This window comes from Giraffa tippelskirchi, chromosome 1 (assembly GCF_054371585.1).
Source record: "Giraffa tippelskirchi isolate mGirTip1 chromosome 1, T2T-mGirTip1v1.2.pri, whole genome shotgun sequence".
NCBI classification, from domain to species: Eukaryota; Metazoa; Chordata; class Mammalia; order Artiodactyla; family Giraffidae; genus Giraffa; species Giraffa tippelskirchi.
In genome coordinates this window covers 197,479,078-197,501,169 of record NC_137275.1, presented here as the reverse complement: position 1 = coordinate 197,501,169, position 22,092 = coordinate 197,479,078, and the positions used below count along the sequence as shown (strand labels likewise).

Sequence of the window (22,092 nt, the reverse complement as noted above, 5' to 3'; positions counted from 1 at the left end):
TCACTGAAATGGAAAAAATGCAGGAAACTCATAAACTTTGAATAAAGATTCCATTTTTTAAAGTTTTTTTTTCTAAAGTATTCTGAGGCTCTAGAATCAAAAAGATATTGTCTTCTTCTTATCTAGCTTAGCAAGAATAATGGCCCCAGTTCTCATCTAAATAATTTTAAAGGGCACACATACTCATACACCACACAAAAGTAAGTACTTTTTCCAAGAAACATGTATTATATTGTTATGTATGTGTTTGTTTTATCAGTCATTTTTAAAGGTCATTTAAAATCTAGTATCTGAATGATGGAGGCAAGAAAGAGCAAGTAGATTCAAGAGAAGCCAGAACTTCACAATGGTTGAAAGAAAGTAGGAAAATGTAGTTTTTATATTTCCAGCTATTTCATCTTAGAACTAGAATAACAATGAGGGAGAGTAAGTTATTGACAATGACTGAAAAGAAACACTCTTTTACAGTGGCAAATATATTTTCAGTTCCCATCTAGAAAACATTGCTATTTGATAAAAAATGGGGTGACAGCTCCTAGGAAAGAGGAATTTCAGGGTGGAAAGAGAATTATTTTTTCAAATTTGAAATTTATTTTTGATGACTTTTTCTTTTATTGGTTTTAGATTTATTTTTAAATATTTATTTATTTTTGGCTGCTTCAGATCTTAGTTGCAGCATCTGAGATGTTTTGTTGGGGGTTGCCCCATGGCATATGGGATCTTAGTTCCCTGAGCAGGGATCAAACCACATCCCCTGCATTGGAAGGCAGACTCTAAACCACTGGACCATCAGGAAGTCCTTAGATTTGTTTTTAAAAGTACAAAGATAAAACATAGACTTCCCATATATTCCATACTCAGTTTTCCCTACAACTTACATTAGTATATTTGTCACAGTTGACACATTATTATTAACTAAAGTTCAGATTTTATTCAGATTTCCTTAGTTCTCTCTTTAAAAAAAATCCTTTACACCTCTTTTCTATTCTAGAATACTACATTAATTTTAATTATCATGTCTCTTTAGGCTTCTCTTGATTGTGACAGTTTCTGAAGACTTTATTTATATTGGCCTTGAGAGTTTTGAGGAGTACTGGTCAGGTATTTTGTTAAAAGTCTGATTTATCTGATATTTTCTCTTGGTTAGATTGGGGCTGTGGGTTTTGAGGAGGAAGATCAAAGATGCCATTTTCACCACATACTATCAACGTGACTCATCAGTGTTGATGTCAGCTTTGATCTCCTCGCTGAGGTCATGTTTGTCAGGTTTCTCCAATGAAAACTTACTTTCTCCTTCTTTCCATACTGTCCTCTTTGGAAGGAAGTCATTATGAATAGTCCTCACTTAAGGAGGGAGGAATTATACCCTGCCTTCTTGAGGGCAGAGTTTCTATGTAACTTGGACTCCTGCACCATGGATTTGGCCATTTTCCCCAATTGCTTAAGTCAATCACTTTTTTCTATATTAGTATGGACTCATGAATATTTATTTTAAACTTTGGGTTATCATCTAAAACTATTTCACTTTGTTGCTCAGTTTTGATCACTAGGAGTTCTTTCAGAGGAGTCCTTAGACTTTAAGACACTCATGCAATTCCAGGTTCTTATTGCTGTTGTTAAAGCATTTCCTTATTTTCTGGCACAATAGATGCTCCAGCTTCATCTTGTATGTTTCCTGCTCTAGCCCCAGCCATTTCTACAAGAACTCTGGTTCCTTCACTGGAGCATGATATTAGAAACCAAGATCTGGGCACTAGGGAGCACTCACTGCTTCTAAACCCACTCAGCTGAGAAACAAGGAAACACATGTGTGTATGCTAACACTTGCAAACACCTCATATCTATAATTATTTCTATATGCAACCATCTGTATCTGTATTATGCTAAACGTGAGTTCATAGTGATGTCTCCCATTCTAATCCATTTCCACATGAATCATTCTATCCTCTTCCCCTTGCTCATCTGTAATCTCCCATTTCAACAGTGAGAAACCTGGCTCCCATCATCTGCATCCATTTACTAAATTACTCAATTCCAGTATACATGTAGAGTGGTGCTAGAATTGTTGACCTGTATTCCCATGGGAAACAACGCTATCAACTATAGTGCAGTAATTATGTCCAGTTCCTTTTGCTTTCAGCCTTACAGATTCAACTCATTTCTAAAGTTACTTAGGTCAGCACATTTTCCCCTCTACTCTCTTCAATGAGATTGTTTCATATATTTTTAATATAGCTAGATTGTTCCATCACATTTTATATTCCTCCTGGGATCCTCTGACCTCCTAAGTGATTATTTATTTACATATTATCAAACAAAATAACAAAATTTATTCTCAACAAACCAGTCAATCCTAAAGGAAATCAACCCTGAATATGCATTGAACAACTGATGCTGAAGCTACAATACTTTGGCCACCTGATGTGAGGGGCTGACTCCTTGGGAAAGACCCTGATGCTCGGAAAGATTGAAGGCAGGAGGAAAAGGGGACAACAGAGGATGAGGTGGTTGGATGGCATCACCAATTCAATGGACATGAGTTTGAACAAACTCCAGGAGATAGTGAAGGACAGGGGAGCCTGGCATGCTGTAGTCCATGGGGTCATAGAGTCCAAAATGACTAAGCAACCGAAAATTCTCAACAAGGTATAGGATGAGAGTGGGTAGGGGAGAAGCCACTGCCGAAATTTGAAAGGACAGATACAAGGTTAGAGTTTTTCTTAAATTTCTGTCTAGTATCCGCTTAAAAATGGAAAATGTTTGAAAGCTAATATAATTCATGTTTTAAAAATGTATTGAAATCTTTGCTTACAATAAGGGACATGGTAAAAATCAAAAGTAAGAAACACAGCTCCTTTTCACAATTAAGACATGGATTTTTCTAGGAGCTTTCAGTAACTTGATAGAATATTCCTACTTGTAAAATGGGAATAAAAAGTTTCTCATCCAGACTAAAAATTTATAGCAGGCATGTTGATAGTATTCTGCCATTCAAAGGTAAAAGTTTAACCACGACTTTAATTTGAAACCCTGGTGATTACTAACAAGATATTATTTCTGTCTAGCAACCTGGAATCCTTGGGCATTTTAAGTCCTTACAGTATCCAAACAGTTACCAGTATATACCTAGATTTATTCTGAAACATGTGGGAGAATTTAGTGACCGTTCATGGAAGATTCATCTTGACTATAATAAAATTCCCCCAAAAAAAGAAAAAAGAAGGGAGGAAAAATCTTTTAAGGTTTAAAAAACAAATTTATTATCTCTGTAAGACTCCATAAATGTCATTTATTTACTAACATATGATTACAGACTTCTAAGGATACAGCTTAAACTCTTGCTGGATCACGTATTTATTGCATATTCAGAAAAGGAGACATCAAGAGTAAATTCAAGTCAACCTTTCAGGAGCAAAATGTGCCCAAGGACCTTTTGAGAGTTTCTTTAAGGAAACCAACATTTATCAACAACTCATTCCTACTCAACACTTCATATGTAATGTAATTCACAAGTCTAGTCTCTGTAGTAAACACTGAGAAGAAAGCTATGTTTGAGACCATGAATGAGCATTTCTTCCAAATACTGTCAGTAGTTTCTTCTTCCCTGTTACTCTAATTCAAAAATGAAATATCTGGAAGTACGAAAACTAGAATTTCCTAGTTAAATATTCAGAGACAGTATATTGTTAAATCTTATTAAAAGCTCATCTTTAATAATTTCCAAAAAATTTAAAGATACAATAAGAACATCTATTTCTTTTCTTCACAGACTCCCAAGAATATTCAGTAAGTTATTCTATAAACAAATCACTATGCTTTTCTACTGATGTAAATTTGCACTACCCTGCACTATCCCAAAGGCTGCCTCAGACTCTAGCAGAAATAAGAAAAGAAGTGAACTCATTCTGAGCAGGGAGGGAGACCAGAGCAGGAGGTATGACTGGAGGCAAGGAGCGGGATAATGAGAGCTCAAACTCAAGGTGATGCTTTAAAAAACATAACCTAAAAGGTTTTTTGAGGGGGGTGAGTTAGGGGAGAGATGCAAGCAATTTACCTAGACCACTGCCTTCATTAAAGGAGTCCTCTGCTATAAAAGAAGGCGCTAAAAACAAGCTCACAGAGAGGAACGTTCTTCTAACCAAGCCCTGCAATAATTACTGTATTGATTCACAGTACATTAGCACAAATAAATAGGTAAAATAATGAGGAATCAATAAAGTTTGACTTGAAAATTCTCAAATTCTAACTGTTGGAGGAAGAGAAGAAAAGAACTGCCTATATACTCCTCTGATGTTTCATCAATTTTTCCTCTCCACACAAAAAATCAGGAGTCCCTTGGTGTCAAATACCCAGAATCACAGCCAAAGAAGCAAGTGTCAACTCAGCGGGACTGACTGTCACACTCCTCAGAAACAGATCTTCCCAGTGCTTTGAGGGTTCACATTATATAATAACTGACAAAGTCCATGAAGGCATAGCTGCCAAGAGATGGATACAGTAAGAAAGTCACAATGCAGAGCTGGCTTTATTTGGAAGCACTTTGCGAGGATTCACACCAACCCAACACGGCAGCTATTTATTCCCTCAGGGGAATATGAAGGAACTTTGGGCAAGTATTTGCTCAAAGACACATATCATTTCCATCTACAGTACTGGAAGTTGCTAGCAGAGATCTCAACAGAGAGCTAGGCTTGAGATTTAACCATTAAATCTCACTTTCATTCTCCTAACTCAGAAATACAGGGGCTTAATAAAGTAATCTTTTTCGTCTTCAGAGAAGTAATCCTATTAAGAGTTCAGCATGCCTGGGAGTTTACCTGCTTCTCCAAGGTTGGAAGGATTTAAGGTTAGATGGGTAATGCCACAGAATAAAAAGGAGCATCTTTGCAAAGGTTTGTCTCCCAGTGTGTACGATTAATGACCAGGGAACTGCGGAGTACCCAGATAACCTACCTGCCACTCTGGTCTGAGGTCCATGTAACTGATCGCCCCTGGGGTTTGGTTCGGTATCGTATCCTTACGGCATGAGGAAAGTCAGTAGCTGTCTGAGCCCCTGTCTTCCTGATCTGTAAGCTCCAAGCGTCAGTGTCAAACAGGAGTTCCCCACAGCCAGGAGCCTGGCTGCAGCGAGCATAAAAGTCTAACTGCTCCCTCCAACGATCTGCAGGCAGAGCCACCAGTTCATGTACAATCTGATTCCTGAGCTTGGGAGACCTTGTAAATGTTTCAATACCTGGCACAGCAGCAACATCCACCTCCTCAACCTTTAACACAGATAAATCACAGCAGTCCAACACTAGCAAAAATTCCTTACTCCCATGATTCCCTGTGTCACAGCAGTACTTTGAGCTAGAAATCCCAGAAGCCTGTTCCTGGTTGTCATGGTTACCATCTTTACCAGAAGTATCTTTTTCACCTTTACCACAGATTACAAAATCATTACATCCTATTTTAGATGAGAAGGTCTTTGTATTTGTCACAGGAATCTGGCAGGGTTCAGGCATCCTAAATTTGCAGGCTTCATGTGACTCTGATCGGCCGGTTACCTCGGTGGAACTACTCCGTTTCTTGAATCTGTTTCCAGACTCGAAGAAAAGCACTATGGTGCCTTCAATGATTTGACTTTCGAAATCCACATCTAAATCCAGTACATAATGTTTCACAAGTATGTGGCTGGTGTTGGCCATGAGAGGCAGGTCATCTCGAGAGGGATCCAGCTTTATGTCCATGGTAGTACTGTTCAAGAACTTTGAAAATCTCAAAGTAAAATCTCAGAAGGGGCTTCCTATCAGTCCCAATCTTCCAGAGTCATAAATGGCTGCTTTCCAAAAAACACCTGATGTCACAAATTGGGGTTCCACAACTTTCAGTCCCCTGGTAAAGAAGAAAAACACAATTAGACAAAATTCCAAATAAGGTCCTTTGCTTCTCCAACTGCTGCTTCTGCAAGTTGATTGCCTCCTTAAATAATTTCACAGTGTAGTAGAAGCTCATGGCTACAAGGCAGACTAATCTTTTTGACACTCATCAAACAAAACCACCTTATGGGTTTCTAAAAATATTTCAGTTATCAATGGAATAAAAGAGGCCTCCACAAAACCAGAAGAATCATGTTCCTAACTATTGTAGAACAGTCCTTGTCTTGGAAAAGAATGATTGCTGGGCAAAAATGTAACTGAGCATCACTGTACCTCTTGTTTTAAAAGATATTAAATGTATCATTTCTAATTCTGTGCATCAGAAGAAAAGTGATTGTTTTTCTACTGTGATTCTAAGTAACAGATGTGAATGAAGGCTAAATGGCCTCATACGTTTTATTCTTTGAGAATAATAATTTAATACATACAATGTAACTCCAGGGATTAATGTACTTTTCACATTAGGACTATTCTCATATCAGCACTTCCAGTAAATTACAGGAAAATGAGCCAATTTACCAGGAGTGCATTCGAAGTATTCCTCTGAGATTGTTCACGGAGATTTTTCAAATTTATAGTTAAATACTCAAGGTATATCATTACATCTTAATAGCTGAAAACCCATTAACATTCTGGATAATAGCCTTCTTGTGGCAAACAAAAAGGTCTTCTCATTTGAAAAAAAAAGTATGCAAATACCTATAAAAGGAAGGAGAGAAATTAAAATGTAGAAACAGATGTTGTAATAAAATACCCAAGTTCTTCGTAAAAGTTCTGAATCAAAATGTAGTCTTATTTTATAACAGCAATCCAACTAAAAGAAAAATTATTTGAAATTATTTCAATCCCTGTTGTGTACCTAATTTCTTTCAACATATTTTTTTAACCAAAAAATGAAAAAAAAAATGGCAGAGGAAAAGAAATGAAAACTCTGACAAAGCAGATTTATTTAAAATCACCTTTGTATTTCTAAATATCAAGAGGTATTCTTTCATCAACTACAAAACATTACTTATTTGACTTTTCAAGTAAAATTGAGCCCTCCCTTTTTATTGTTTAAGTCCTCCTCACTTTCCTTCTAACTTTATCTGCCAATCTCCTAGATTTTTATTTATTTTCCTTCTAGAATCTTATTCCAACAATTAAACCTATTGAATTTTCATTTTCTACCTCCCCACAGGCTATTTCCTCATCAGAATCTCACCTAGCCTTAAAAGGAGCTGGATTCCAGCAGACTTGTACAGTCTGGTTTCAAGCTATTTTCTTTGTCAGGGAGACCACACTCCCTTCAAATCCTTGTCCTCTAGTCAAAGGGCATATTCAGGACTTCTCTGGTGGTCCAGTGGTTAAGATTCCAAGGTTCCACTGCAGGGGCCTCCAGTTCGGTCCCTGGTCAGGTAACTAAGATTCCACAGGACTTATGGTGTGGCCAAAAAAAAAAAGGCCTGCTCAATATACTGTTCCCTAAAGATGACCTGACACCTTACCTCCATGCTTTGTGGACTACTATGTCATACCCAGAGTGCCCCCACCTTCCATGTCCACCTGCCAAATTCTATTCTCCCTCCACATAGTTTAAGTGCAATTGCCTCCTGAAACCCTTCCTGCTCCCTTCTCTTCCTCCCCCCCCCCACAAAACTGTGAGTGTTAATATACACTTTGACTTTTAGAATGATAGGAACTGAGAGTAATCAAGGATGTAAGAGAATAGTCTGAGATAACTTTATGGAGAAGCTGGCACACACTTTGGGCTTCCCAGGTGCTGCTAGTGGTAAAGAACCCGTCTGCAATGCAGGAGCTGCAGAAGAAACAGTTTGATCCCTGGGTTTGGAAGATCCTCTGGAGGAGGGCATGGCAACCCACTCTAGTATTCTTGCCTGGAGAATCCCATGGACAGAGGAGCCTGGCGGGCTACAGTCCATAGGGTCACACAGAGTCAGACACAACTGAAGCGACTTAGCACACATGCATGGCACACACTTCAGTCCTAGAAAAGTCAATGGGCAAAGGAAATAAGCTAGGGTATTTTCCTTTCAGCATGAGAACTGAAATTGTCATATTATTTATTATAAACTTCAGTAAAGCTACTGGCTGTTATTTATGTAATTAGAAACAATAGATTGTTAAAATTTGACCCTGTTGGATTTTGGAGTTGCTATAACGTAGTATTTTGTTGATTGGGCTATTAAAACATTGTTTTTTGTTTAATTAAAAAATACCTGGACACACATAAGGAAAACTCTGAATCAACTAAGAAAAGGGTTAACTTGGTGGCTGTCTAAACTATGAAATTTGAAGAATACATTAGCATTTGTAATAATATAGATAAAACCATTTATTATCTAACCTTAATAGATTCCTAATGTGAAAGTTAATACAATTTAACAATAAAATATGTTGTGTTAAGTGGTTTTCACCACTATTGTCCCTGGTGGCTATCCCTAGGCTACCTTAGAGCCCTGCCCATCCAAGACTGTTAATGTCACTTTGTCTGTCAACCTAACTGGAAATCTTTTGGTCCTCTCTATGAGAATTTTTTTTTAATTGAAGTGTATTTTATTAAAAATATTATATATAAGCTATAGGTGTACAACACAGTGATTCACAATTTCTAGAGGTTATACTTCATTTATAGTTATTATAAAATATTGGCTATATTCCTTATACTGTACAATATATCCTTGTAGATTATTTTATACAAAACAGTTTGTACCTCTTACTCCTTTACCCTTATGTGCCCCTCCCCCTTCCTTCTTCCCACCCATAACCACCAATTTGTCCTCCATATCCATGAGTCTGCTTTTTTTTTGTTATATTTACTAGCTTGTTGATTTTTTCAGATTCTACATATAAGTGATCTCTCACACTTCTTTCTCTGACATTTCACTTAGAATTATACCCTCAAATTTCATCCATGTTGGTACAAATGGCAAAAATTTTATTCTTTTCTATTGCTGCATAGTACTCGATTGTGTACATATATATATATATATACACCACATTTTCTCCCATTCAGTAGACTGTCTTTTCATATAGATAGATAGATAGATAGATACACACACACCACCTCTATTCATCTGCTGATGGACATTTATGTGGCTTCCATATCTTGGCGAGTGTAAGCAATGTTAATAAGAACACTGAGGTGCATGTATCTTTTCAAGTAACAGTTGTCTTTTTGGATATATACCCAGGAGTGGAATTGCTATCAGTTCAGTTCAGTTCAGTCATTCAGTCATGTCTGACTCTTTGTGACCTCATGAACCACAGCACGCCAGGCCTCCCTGTCCATCACCAACTCCCAGAGTCCACCCAAACCCAGGTCCATTGAGTCGGTTATGCCATCCAACCATCTCATCCTGTCTTCCCCTTCTCCTCCCACCTTCAATCTTTCCCAGCATCAGTGTCTTTTCAAATGAGTCAGCTCTTCGCATCAGATGGCCAAAGTATTGGAGTTTCAGCTTCAACATCAGTCCTTCCAATGAATATTCAGGACTGATTTCCTTTAGGATGGACTGGTTGGATCTCCTTGCAGTCCAAGGGACTCTCAAGAGTCTTCTCCAACACCACAGTTCAAAAGCATCATTCTTTGGTGCTCAGCTTTCTTTATAGTCCAACTCTCACATCCGTACATGACCACTGGAAAAACACAGCCTTGACTAGACGGATCTTTGTTGACAAAGTAATGTCTCTGATTTTCAATATGCTGTCTAGGTTGGTCACAACTTTCCTTCCAAGGAGTAAGTGTCTTTTAATTTCATGGCTGCAATCACCATCTGCAGTGATTTTGGAGCCCAGAAAAATAAAGTCAGCCACTGTTTCCACTGTTTCCCCATCTATTTGCCATGAAGTGATGGGACCAGATGCCATGATCTTAGTTTTCTGAATATTGAGCTTTAAGCCAAATTTCACTCTCCTCTTTCACTTTCATTTGTTCTATTTTCAGAATTTTGAGAAACTTACAGTTTTCCACAGTGGCTACAACAGTTTACACTCCCACCAACACTGTGCAAGAGTTTCCTTTTCTTCACATTCCAGCCAATGCTATTTGTGTTCTTTAGGATGACAGTCATTCTGTTAGGTGTGAGGTGGTATTTCATTGTGGTTTTGATTTGCATTTCCCTGATGATGATGAGTGATGTTAAGCATCTTCTCTTGTAATCATGTTGCTTGTTTTTTATGTTGAACCATATGAACTGTTTATATATTTTGAATATTAACTCTTTATTGGTCACATCATTTGCAAACATTTTATCCCATTCAGTAGGTTGTCTTTTCATTTTGTTGATGACTTACTTTGCTATTTAAAAGCTTTTAAGTTAAATTGGTCCCATATATTTATTTTTGCTTTTATTTCCTTTGTTTGGGAAATAGAGCCAAAAAAATATTGCTATGATTTATGTCAAAGGGTGTTCTGCCATGTTATTTCTTCTAGCAGTTTTATGATTTTAGGTCTTACATTTAGGTCTTTAATCCATTTTATTTTTGTGAATAGTGTTAGAGAAGGTTCTAATTTCATTCTTTAACATGTAAATGTCCAGTTTTCCCAGCACAATTTATTGAAGAGACTGTATTTTCTCCCTTGTATATTCTTGCCTCTTTTGGTCATTGACTAATTGAATATAAGTGCACTACTTTAGTTCTGGGCCTTCTATCCTGTTTCATTGGTCTATATTTTGCTTTTGGGCCAATACCACTGTTTTGACTACTGTAGCTTTGTAGTATAGTCTGAAGTCAGAGAGTGTGGTTCCTCTATCTCTGTTCTTCTTTCTCAAGATTGCTTTGGCTATTTGGGATCTTTAGTGTTCCCATACAAATGTAAATATATTTTGTTTTAATTCTGTGAAAAATACCATTGATATTTTGATAAGGATTCTATTAAACCTGTAAATTGCCTTGGATAGCATGTCATTTTAACAATATTGATTCTTCCAATCCACAAACATCTGCTTGTCATCTTCAATTTCTTTCAGCATAGGATTTTCTATGAATAGTATCATGTAACCTGCAAACAGTGACAGTTTCCTTTTTTTCAATTTGTTGATGTAGTGTATTACACTGATTGATTTGTGGATATTGAAAAATCCTTGCATCCTTGGGGTAAATCCCACTTGATCAGGGTGTATGATCCTTTTAAAGTATTGCTGGATTTGGTTTGCAAATATTTTGCTGAGGATTTTTTTATCTATGTTCCTGAGTGATATCAGTCTGTAATTTTCTTTTTGTGTGTGTGCATGCTTAGTCACTCAGTCGTATGTGACTCTTTTGAGATCCATGGACTGTAGTCTGCCAGGCTCCTCTCTCCATGGGATTTCCCAGGCAAGAGAATACTGGAATGGGTTGCCATCTCCTCCTCCAAGGGATCTTCCTGACCCAGGGATTGAAACCATGCCTTCTGTGATTCCTGCATTGCAGATGGATTCCTTACCAGGTAACTCAGCTGGTAAAGAATCCACCTGCAATGCAGGAGACTCTGATTCAATTCCTGGGTTGGGAAGATCCACTGGAGAAGGGATAGGCTACCCACTCCAGTATTCTTGGGCTTCCCTGGTGGCTCAGATGGTAAGGAATCCACCTGCAATGCAGGAGACCTAGGTTCAATCCCTGGGTTGAGACGATATCCTGGAGAAGGGAATGGCTACCCACTCTAGTGTTCTAGCCTGGAGAAATCCATGGACAGAGGAGCCTGGTAGGCTATAGTCCATGGAGTCACAAGAGTCAGACACGATTGAGAAACTTTCACTTTTCCTTACCTGCTAAGTATTTGGGTGTGTGATATCTTTATCTGGTATCAAGACAATGCTGGTTTCATAGGATGCGTTTGGAAGTGTTCTTTCCTCCACAATATTTTGAGAAGGATAGGTGTTAACTCCTCTCTAAATATTTGGTAGAATTCACCTGTGAAGGCATTTGGTCCTAGACTTTTGTCAGAAGTTTTAAAATTACTTATTCAATTTCATTACTGGGAATTGGTTAATTCACATTTTCTGTTTCTTCTGGTTCAGTCTGAGGAGACTGTATATTTCTAAGAATTTGTCCATTTCTTCTAGTTTATCCAGGTTATTGGCATAGAGATGGTCACAGCAGTCTCATGATCTTTTATATTTCTCTGGTGTCAGTTATAACTTCTTTTTCATTTCTGGTTTTATTAATTTGGGCCCTCTCTTTCTCTTGATGGGTCTAGTTTATCAATTTTGTTTATCTTTTCAAAGGACTAGCTTCTAGTTTCATTGATCTTTTCAACTGTTTTAGCTTCTATTTCATTTATTTCTGCTCTCATCTTCATTTCTTTCCTTCACTATCTTTGGGTTTTTATTTGTTCTTCTTTCCCTAGTTCCTTTAGGTGTAGGGTTAGGGTTTTATTTTGTTTTGTTTTTCCTATAAGTTATGATATAATTTTTCCCAGGTTCATTGAGATATAATTCATCTGCATTTTATTTTTTCCTTTCTTCTTTTTTCTTTCCTGAAGTATAATTGATCTACAATGTCATGTTACTTCCTACAACACAGCAAAGTGATTCAGTACATACACACACACACACACACACACACACACACTTTTATATTCTTGTCTTTATGGTTTACCATAGGATATTGAACATATTTCTTCTGAACTATATTGAATATAGTGCTATACAGTAGGTATTTGTTGTTCATCCATTCTATATATAAATGTTTACATCTGTTATAGGGATAGGTTGTTTATTTGAGATTTTACTATTTCCTGAGGCAAGCTTGTATCATTATACAATGCCCTCTGAGAACTGCTTTTGTTATGTCCTATAGGTTTTGAATAGTCACGTCTTCATTTTCATTTGTCTCTAGGTTTTTCTTTTTTTAATTTCCTCTTTTATTTCTTCAGTGAGCCACTGGTTGTTCAGCAACATATATATATATATATATAATTGTTTTAAGTTGCTGATCTCTTAATTTCAAGTGCATTTTAATAACCCAACATTTGTATTCTTCTCCCCTTGTGATTACTATTTTTGATTATTATTGTGCTTAGTTCCCTTGTAAATTATTTGTTGCTTTTCACTTGCTACTTTTAATATTCTCTACTCTTAAATTTTGTCATTTTAGTTACAATGTGTCTTGGTATGTTTCCCTTTGTGTTACTCCTATATGGAACTCTTTCCGCTTCTGGATGACTGTTCCCTGTCTCAGGTTAGTCTTCAGCTATTATGTATTCAAACATGTTCTCAGCCCCTTTCTCTTTTCCTTCTGAGACCCCTATAATACAAATATTAGTGCACTTGATCTCAGAGGTCTCTTTAACTGTCTTCATTTCTTTTTTTTTCTTTTATCTGCTCAATGTCAGTGATTTCCTCTACTCTGTCTTCCATCTTGCTGATCCCATCCTCTGTATCATTTAGTCTACTGTTGACTCCTTCTAGTATATTTTTCATTTCACTTATTGTATTCTTCATCCTTGTTTGGTTGTTCTTTATATTTCTCTTTGTTAAACACTTCTAACTTCTCACTTTGTAAATCCATTCTTCTTTCAAGTTCTTTGATCATATTTGTGATGATTACTCTGAACTCTTTCTTGGTTAGATTACCAATCTGGAGACTTCACTGAGTTTTTCTTGAGTTTTATCTTATTCCTTTGTCTGGAATATGTCTCTCTGATGCCTCATTTTGCTTAAGTTGCTGTCTATATTTTTACTTATAAGGTTAATTATGTTTCTTGACCCCAAAAAAGTGGCCTTCTGTAGGAGCAGTCCTGTGTCCCAGTAGTGCATCCTCCTCTCATCATCCAAGCTGTATGTTCTAGGGGTTGCCCCATGAGGGCTGTGTGGGTCCTTCAGTTGTGGTAGGCCATGTGGGTGGTCTGGTAGTCTTGGTTGGCCCTAATCCACTTGGTTGCCAGGCCCTGCGCTTGTGTGTAGGCTTCTGGCAAATGGTTGGCTGGCTATGGTCACAAAATGACTGACTGCAGAACCCCAGGGGACTCTGGGGATAGTGCAGAGTCAGGGTTCAGAAGATTCCAGGGCTGTTGATTCCCTACTGATGGATGAAGCCAGGTTCTGGGATTAGTGTTGGACTATTGGCTCACAGAGCTGGGTCCTGGAGTCTGCCTACATGGCCCAGGGATCCCAGAACTGGTGTCTGATCACTGGGGGGGAAGGGCTGGTTCTTGACACAGTGGGTATGGCATCTGGGATGTTCCAAAGCTTGTGTTTATGTGCCAATAACCAGGGACAGGTCCCAGCTGGTCTCAGGGCAGAGTCTGGCCTGCTCTAGGCAGGCTGCGTCCATAGGCTGTGAGATCATAGTTTTCTTGTATCTGGTGATTTGTATGTGGTAGGTGGAGCTGGGCCCTGGCCTCTGGTGGGCAGGACAATGCCCAGAGGCATGTCCACAGGTGGCTGTGGGCTCAGGAAGTCTTCAGGCAGTCCATCTGCTGAGAAGTGGGCCTGTATTCCAAACCACTTCATTGCTTCGCCTGAGATGTTCCAGTACAGGTGCCTACAAACTGTTGGGTGGAGACAGGCCTTGCAGCTAATGAGCTAGAGGAAGGGTTCCACAATGTTGCCTATCAGCACCAGTATCCACACAGTAGCAGCTGCCCAGTATGGGTGCCACCAGTGTCTATGTCCCCAGGGTCAACTGCAGCTACCCCTGCCTCTCCGAGAGACCTCCAAAACCATGGGTACATCTGGTCCAGGCTTCTATCAAATTACTGCTTTTCCACGGGGTCCCAGAGCATATGAGATTTTTTGTAAATACTTTAAGAATGAAGTCTGTTTCCCACTAGTCCTTTGGGACTCCTGAAATTAAGTCCCACTGGCCCTCAATGCCAAATGCTCTGGAGGCTTGCCTTCCTGGTGCAGGAACCCCAAGCTGAAGAGCCCAACGTGGGTCTCAGAATACTCACTCCTGTGGAAGATCCTCTGCACTACAATTATTCTCCAGTTTGTGGTTATAGGAGTTGATTATATTATGAATCTGCCCCTCCTGCCCATCTCATTGTGGGTCCTTCTTTATATCTTTAGTTATAGAAGATCTTCTCTGGTAGGATCTGATCTTTTCCACTGATGATTGATCTGAAAATAGTTGTAATTTTGGTGTGGTCATGAGAGGAGGTGAGCTCAGGGTCTTTCTACTCCATCATCTCGGCCCCCATCTCTAAACATCTTTCAGTGGATTCTTGAGTATACTCCATAGAGAGGCAATTCTAAACCTTTTTTTCTTTTAAGTTTCCAAATCCATGCCTGATGACTCATTCTCAGTTGATTAATTTGTTCTCCTACCTAACTGTGATGATTTTGAATCCCTGAAACTCCATTATACCTCAAGGATTTCCAGTTCTCTATAATTAGTGCCCTCTTCCTGATTCAGAGGAAATATATTGCCTTCTCTAGATTCAGAGAAAACATAATAATCCCTTCTCACCAAAGCCAGTTCTTTCCCCTGCATTCTAGCTTTTGGAGTCTGAGAGAGAGAAATAAACAGAACTCTTCTTGCCAATCCAAATTCTGAACATACTGAGAAATAAGATAGGGTATGGCAAAGGGAGACCAAAATATCACGTTACTGATGAAAACTAAACTGAATGATATGACTTGGTGTGGAAGTCAAAGGTACCTAAAAACCAAATCCTCAAGTTAGATTGGTCACAGGCAATGATGGAGCAGGTCAAAGCTCCCAAGAGAGCAGGTATCCTCAATAGGTAAGACTCAGGGCCTGAAGACATAAGAAAAACAGTCCTTTGTGTTCAGGGCTGCTGCCCAAAAGCAAAAGGGAGAAACTGAGCTGAGCAGAGCACAGCCAGTTTCTTCTTTCAAAATTTACCAGAATAAGTCACTCCACCTACCTTAAAGGAGAAGTAGAATGGCCAGGAATGTTACAGTGATTAAGCTCCCTCCACAAGAAAGGAAACCTCAGAAATGGAAAAGAAGTATTTTTCCCAACACCATCCCCTTTCACTAATTTAGAATGTTGTTTCATTCGACATTTTTCTCTAGCCAACATTTGTCCCTCTCCATGCCTCCATCCTATTACCAATGTTTCAAACACCTCCAAAGCCACCATTTTTTAAAACAAAGCATTGCAACATACACATATATCAAAGCATTATGTTATACACCTTAAAGTAATACAATGTTTTGTGTCAATTAAATCTCAATGAAACTGGAAAGAAAATAAGCAAGCAAAAACCACATCTGGTCCTGCTGTCCATTTTAACTAGTCTGCTTCATGGAATTCTCAAGCTGAAAAATTCCTTAAGGTTCTCTTCTAACACTGTAGTTTTACAAATGAAGACAATGATGTCCAGAGAGTAGAGCAATTTGCCCAAGGTCAATTTCTGATGCTTTTTCACTTGCTGATACTTTTTCTTGAAATTCTCATCCTCCAGCTCTCATGACCATTTCCTTTACATTGTACAAGTCATAAATCAAATGCTAAGACTCTCTTCCATACCCCCACTCTACCTTTTTAAAAAAATTATTTTCTTTCAGTTTTGTGGACTAGAATCAATACAGAGTATAATAGCTTTGAGGGGAAAAGGAGAATTTTTAAGCAAACCCTGAAGATTCAAAAGATCACCATTACCTTTGCATGGTTTCCAGCCTAAGTTACATATAATGTATAAGTCTACTAAAACCCTGTTGCTTGTAACACTTATTTCCTACTTGCCTTGGATTTATGAATCATCTAAATATTTCTCTGCGAGTAAATAACTCTCACTGGCATCAATCAGGGTCACAGTTCCACATTTAGGGAAGAACTGAACTGACTGTGGTTGCAAATGCATATATCTGGCCACCTTGAAAGGCCTCTCTCAGCAAATAGTAACCATATTTCTAAGCAGTTCGTTGACTTCAGCACTTTTTGCTATTATTGTGTTTCAATTTTAAATGCCAGTCCATCTCACTAAAGCATTTTTCCATTCTCTGTCATAAGCCATAACATATAAAATTCCCCCCTTTATCAAACCCAATGGTTAGTTTCCAGTGGCTAACCACTGCTGCCTCTAAAATAAATGTACTATGTGGTGTGTGTTTTAAATGCTTAAATGATTGTCTCAGCAACACCATTAGAGGCTTTGAAATATTTAATGTACAGCAATATTTTTCTTAAGAAAGGCCAGATGGTGGGGAGTAAATGGGAGAGGATTAAATACTAATAAATAGAGCTATGGCACAGCAAAGAAACTGTCTTGTTACCCTTAATCACCAAAACAGAAATGAGCACATTTACAGATGTGTGAAACAGATTCCATTCTGGAACCCTCCAAACCCTCATTCTCCTTTCAAGCTACAAAGCCCTCTGTATCACTCTCATGGCTCTTAACTTTTCCTGCCTCATTTTATAGTTACCTCCATCCTCCAGCCATCCTCCAAAGGTCTATAAAGAATTTGGGACTCCTGATCTCTGTGTTCATGACCATGTTAAGTAAAATACCCTGGATATAGTAGGCTCTCAACAAATATCTGTGGAATTTGACATATGAGGGCATTCAAGGTCTAGTTATTTACAGAACATGAATTCTGGCTTGCATACATTCTAGAAGAAAGTTATTGATCAAACAGCATCTTCCAGATAGCTCTCATCTCTCCTCAGGATATATCTGTACTTCTTTCTGCCATACCTCTTTTCTTGTAGGCAACTCAAGGGAAAAGGAGAGATTTTTACGTATGTGCTTAATATGTAGCATTGGGAATGGTTACAAAATACTTAATTCTACAGATTACTTGTTCAGAGGAAGACAGTTTTCTTCTACTGAAAGTGTGTTCATTCTTTAGGATACAGTGATTATTCTTAATGACAGTCAGGAATTAAGTTACTGAAGTATACTGTTTCTGGGCATGGTTCCTCAGACAGTCAAATGCATACAGTCATAGGAACACAACTTATTGAAGTGAAATTTGCTAATTTTAGAAACAGAAGGAATATTAGAAGTACAAGATTCAATATTTATGAAGTACATTATATGAAGTATAATTCATTACTTATGAAGTACAGAATTCTGTACTTATGAAGTACAGAAGTATAATTCATTACTTATGAAGTACATTATAGGAGACTGGAATGCAAAAGTAGGAAGTCAAGAGATGCCTGGAATAACAGGCAAATTTCGCCTTGGCATACAAAATGAAGCAGGTCAAAGGCTAACAGAGTTTTGCCAAGAGAAAGCACTGGTCATAGCATACACCGTCTTCCAGCAACACAAGAGAAGACTCTACACATAGACATCATCAGATGGTCAATACCGAAATCAGATTGATTACATCCTTTGCAGCCAAAGATGGAGAAGCTCTATACAGTCAGCAAAAACAAGACCAGGAGCTGACTGTGGCTCAGATCATGAACTCCTTATTGCCAAATTCAGACTTACATTGAAGAAAGTAGGGAAAACCACTAGACCATTCAGGTATGACCTACATCAAATCCCTTACGATTATACAGTGGAAGTGACAAATAGATTCAAGGGATTAGATCTGATAGACAGAGTGCTCGAAGAACTATGGACGGAGGTTCGTGACATTGTACAGGAGGCAGTGATTAAGACCATCCCCAAGAAAAAGAAATGCAAAAAGGCAAAACGGTTGCCTGAGGAGGCCTTACAAATAGCTATGAAAAGAAGAGAAGTGAAAGGCAAAGGAGAAAAGGAAAGATATACCCATTTGAATGCAGAGTTCCAAAGAATAGCAAGGAGAAAATCTGTATGCAGGTCAAGAAGCAACAGTTAGAACTGGACATGGAACAACAGACTGGTTCCAAATAGGGAAAGGAGTACGTCAAGGCTGTATATTGTCACCCTGCTTATTTATCTTATATGCAGAGTACAACATGAGAAATGCTGGTCTGGATGAAGCACAAGCTGGAATCAAGATTGCTGGGAGAAATATCAATAACCTCAGATATGCAGATGATACCATCCAAATGGCAGAAAGCAAAGAGGAACTAAAGAGCCTCTTGATGAGGGTGAAAGAGGAGATTGAAAAAGTTGGCTTAAAACTCAACATTCAGAAAACTAAGGTCATGGCATCTGGCCCATCACTTCATGGCAAATAGATGTGGAAACAGTGACAGACTTTATTTTTGGGGGCTCCAAAATCACTGCAGATGGTAACTGTAGCACTGAAATTAAAAAAGACACTTGCTCCTTGGAAGAAAAGTTATGACCAACCTAGACTGCAGAGACCTTAGTTTGCCAATAAAGGTCTGTCTAGTCAAATCTATGGTTTTTCCAGTAGTCATGGATGGATGTGAGAATTGGACTAAAAAGAAAGCTGAGCGCTGAAGAATTGATGCTTTTGAACTGTGGTGTTGGAGAAGACTATTGAGAGTCCCTTGAACTGCAAGGAGATCCAACCAGTCCATCCTAAAGGAAATCAGTCCTAAATATTCTTTGGAAGGACTGATGCTGAAGCAGAAACTCCAATACTTTGGCCACCGCATGTGAAGAACTGACTCATTTGAAAAGACCCTGATGCTGGGAAAGATTGAGGGCAGGAGGAGAAGGGGATGACAGAGGATGTGATGGCATCACTGGCTTGATGGACATGAATTTGAGTAAGTTCCAGGAGTTGGTGATGGACAGGGAAGCCTGGGTGATGCAGTCCATGGGGTTGCAAAGAGTCGGTCACGACTAAGCAACTGGACTGAACTAGAAGTACAAATGTATTATGTTTGAAATGTCATGCTAAGATATTATTTTGCAACTTATTTCTTTCACTCAATAGTTGTGAAATATAGCCATGCAAATGGAAATAAATCTAGCTTAGTTAATTGCTGTTTGCCATTCCTACTATGAATATCCCACAATTTATCCATACATTTCCATACTGATAGATATTTAAGTTCTTTTAAATTTTTTATTATTACAATGTTGCAGTGAACATCCTTGTACATGACTCCTGGTACACACATGCAAGTGTTTCCTGGGCAAAGCACCTAAAACTTCATTTTGCCTAATATCAATACTGTTGTACCTGCATTTAAAAAATTTTTTTTCCTGACACACTGATATATCTTCTCTATAATTTTATTTTTAACTTCTCTGAGTTGTTTTGCCATGAGTATCTTTTTAAGCAATGTTGGGCTGTATTTTTTAAAATACATGGTCATTTTTGACAACTGAAATTAATTTTACATTTATCATGATTATAACAGCACTAATCTCAACCAACTTATTTTGTGTTTTCTATTTAACATGGCTTTATTTCTTAGCTTTTACTTTTCTACTTGTTGAATTTTTCTGAATTGTCTTTTTCCCTCTACTGTTTCATAGCTTATACAATCTATTTCTCTTCTTGAATATGTAAACAATCCGCATGCAATGCAGGAGACCCAGGTTTGATCCCTGGGTTGGGAAGATCCCCTGGAGAAGGGAATAGGAACCCACTCCAGTATTCTTGCCTGGAGAATTCCATGGACAGAGGATCCTGGTGGGCTACAGTCCGTAGGGTGGCAAATAGTCAGACATTACTGATTGACTAACAGTTTCTCTTCTTGAATATGATGACATAAAGTCAATCTTTGAAAAATACAAGGACCTTAGAAAGTCTTATTCTGAGTCCTTCATCTTCCCTACTCTATTTCAGCTTCCATATTATTGTTCCTAATATCTTACATGACATTGTTTTTAACCCTCATCCAACTTAGGAAAAAGTCAATACTTCTTTGTTCACAAGTTTCCTTGCCATGATGGATTCCTACATTTCACTCCTCTTTCAGGGTTCATTTTTACTCCAGTTACTACTGCTATGTGACAAATTAACCCAAAATTTTATGCTTCAAATAGCAACCATTTTATTACATTCTTTATAAATATAAAATATATTTACTATACACCATATATATTGCTCAGGCCATTTTTCTGAATCTTATGAATTTGACTATGGCACTCAGTGGAGAATAGGCTTGTCTGCGAGGTCTGATGATCAGAGTGGTTACAAAATACCTCTCTTAACATGAAAATCTCAGAATAGTCAGAAAACTTACATGGCAGCTGGCAGCCTCCAGAGCAAATGTCCCAAAGAACCAGTTGAAAGCTGAATGAATTTTTTGATCTAGCCTCAAAAGTCAATATGGTATTATTTCCACCACATGCTATCAGTTTTGAAAATGTGTCATATGGCCAGTCCACAGTCAACAAGTGGGAATTCAGCTCCATCTCTTGATGTGGGGAGTGGCTAGGTCACATTGGAGAAGAGCATGTAAAATGGTAGATCCTGTTATGACCGCTTTTAGAAAATACAATTTTTACTTAAGTATACGTTCAGTAATTCTTTCAGGACGAGTCTGGGAGTAGTAAACTCTTTCAACACTTGTATGTTTGAAAATGTCTTTAACATATCCTCACTATTATATGATCATTTAAGTGTAGACTTTCAGGTTGACAGTTATTTTCACTTAGCACTTTAACTATATTACTCTACTATATTCTGACATCTTTTTTCTGATAAGAAGTTTGTAATTAATCTGCATTTCTTGATATGTGTCTGTTTTTCCTCCCTAGAAGCTTTTATATCCTTTAATTATCTTTGGGTTTCTACAGTTTCATTCAATATATCTAAACGTGGGTTTATTTTTACTTGGCTTGCACAAGATAGATAGAGTGAGCTCCTTTAGTTGGAGGACTCAGGAATTCTTCCCATATATGGGAAGTAGACAGCAGATTTCCTTGCCTCTCTTTTGGAACAGTGTAATAGAACTTTCTTTCTCCACTGAATATAAGGATCTCCTTATCATGGCTTCTGGCTTTAGGCAAATAATTAAGTTTTAGTTCTCACATATACTGAGCCCATGGCTGGGTATCCCTTCCTTGGTGGAGATCAGGCTCCTCCACTGCTTACACCCTCCCCCACATACACCCAGCTAGCTATTAAGGCCTATATCTATTCTCCTGTGAGAGTCTCTTAGGTTAGGCTCCTATTTATCTATTCATCATACTGACTTTACAGTTTCTCTCCATTTTGGTCAACTAAGATAACTTTCTTGGTTTTGAATTTTCATTTGTGTGTCTCTGTGCATACATGTGTATGTTATTATTTTCACCCAGAATATCTTAACACCTGATATTTGGAGGGGGACTTCCTTTTAACTCAGTGAATCATATGAACCAGAAGGCCATGGACCCAGCTATACCACTTAAATAGTCCATACCCACAAGTCATTTGTCTCGAGAAGTTTTCATGAAGGACCTGGTTCACTGAAT

General features: G+C 38.1%; 1 protein-coding gene across 14 annotated transcripts in view; it reads right to left on the bottom strand.

Moving 5' to 3' along the window:
• Positions 1-22,092, bottom strand: part of AOPEP (aminopeptidase O (putative)) — a 406,505-nt gene that overhangs the window by 336,741 nt on the left and 47,672 nt on the right. For 13 of the 14 annotated variants that reach the window (XR_014062841.1, XR_014062843.1, XR_014062842.1 and 10 more), the window contains one exon: positions 4,954-5,874. Coding sequence is in view for 10 of the 14 variants with exons in the window: in XM_081522460.1 (XP_081378586.1) it covers positions 4,954-5,729 (776 nt within the window). In the remaining 4 variants the exon portion in view is untranslated. Of the gene's footprint in view, positions 1-4,953; positions 5,875-22,092 lie in introns of those variants that run through there. The other variant, XM_081522562.1, reaches the window with a different exon arrangement.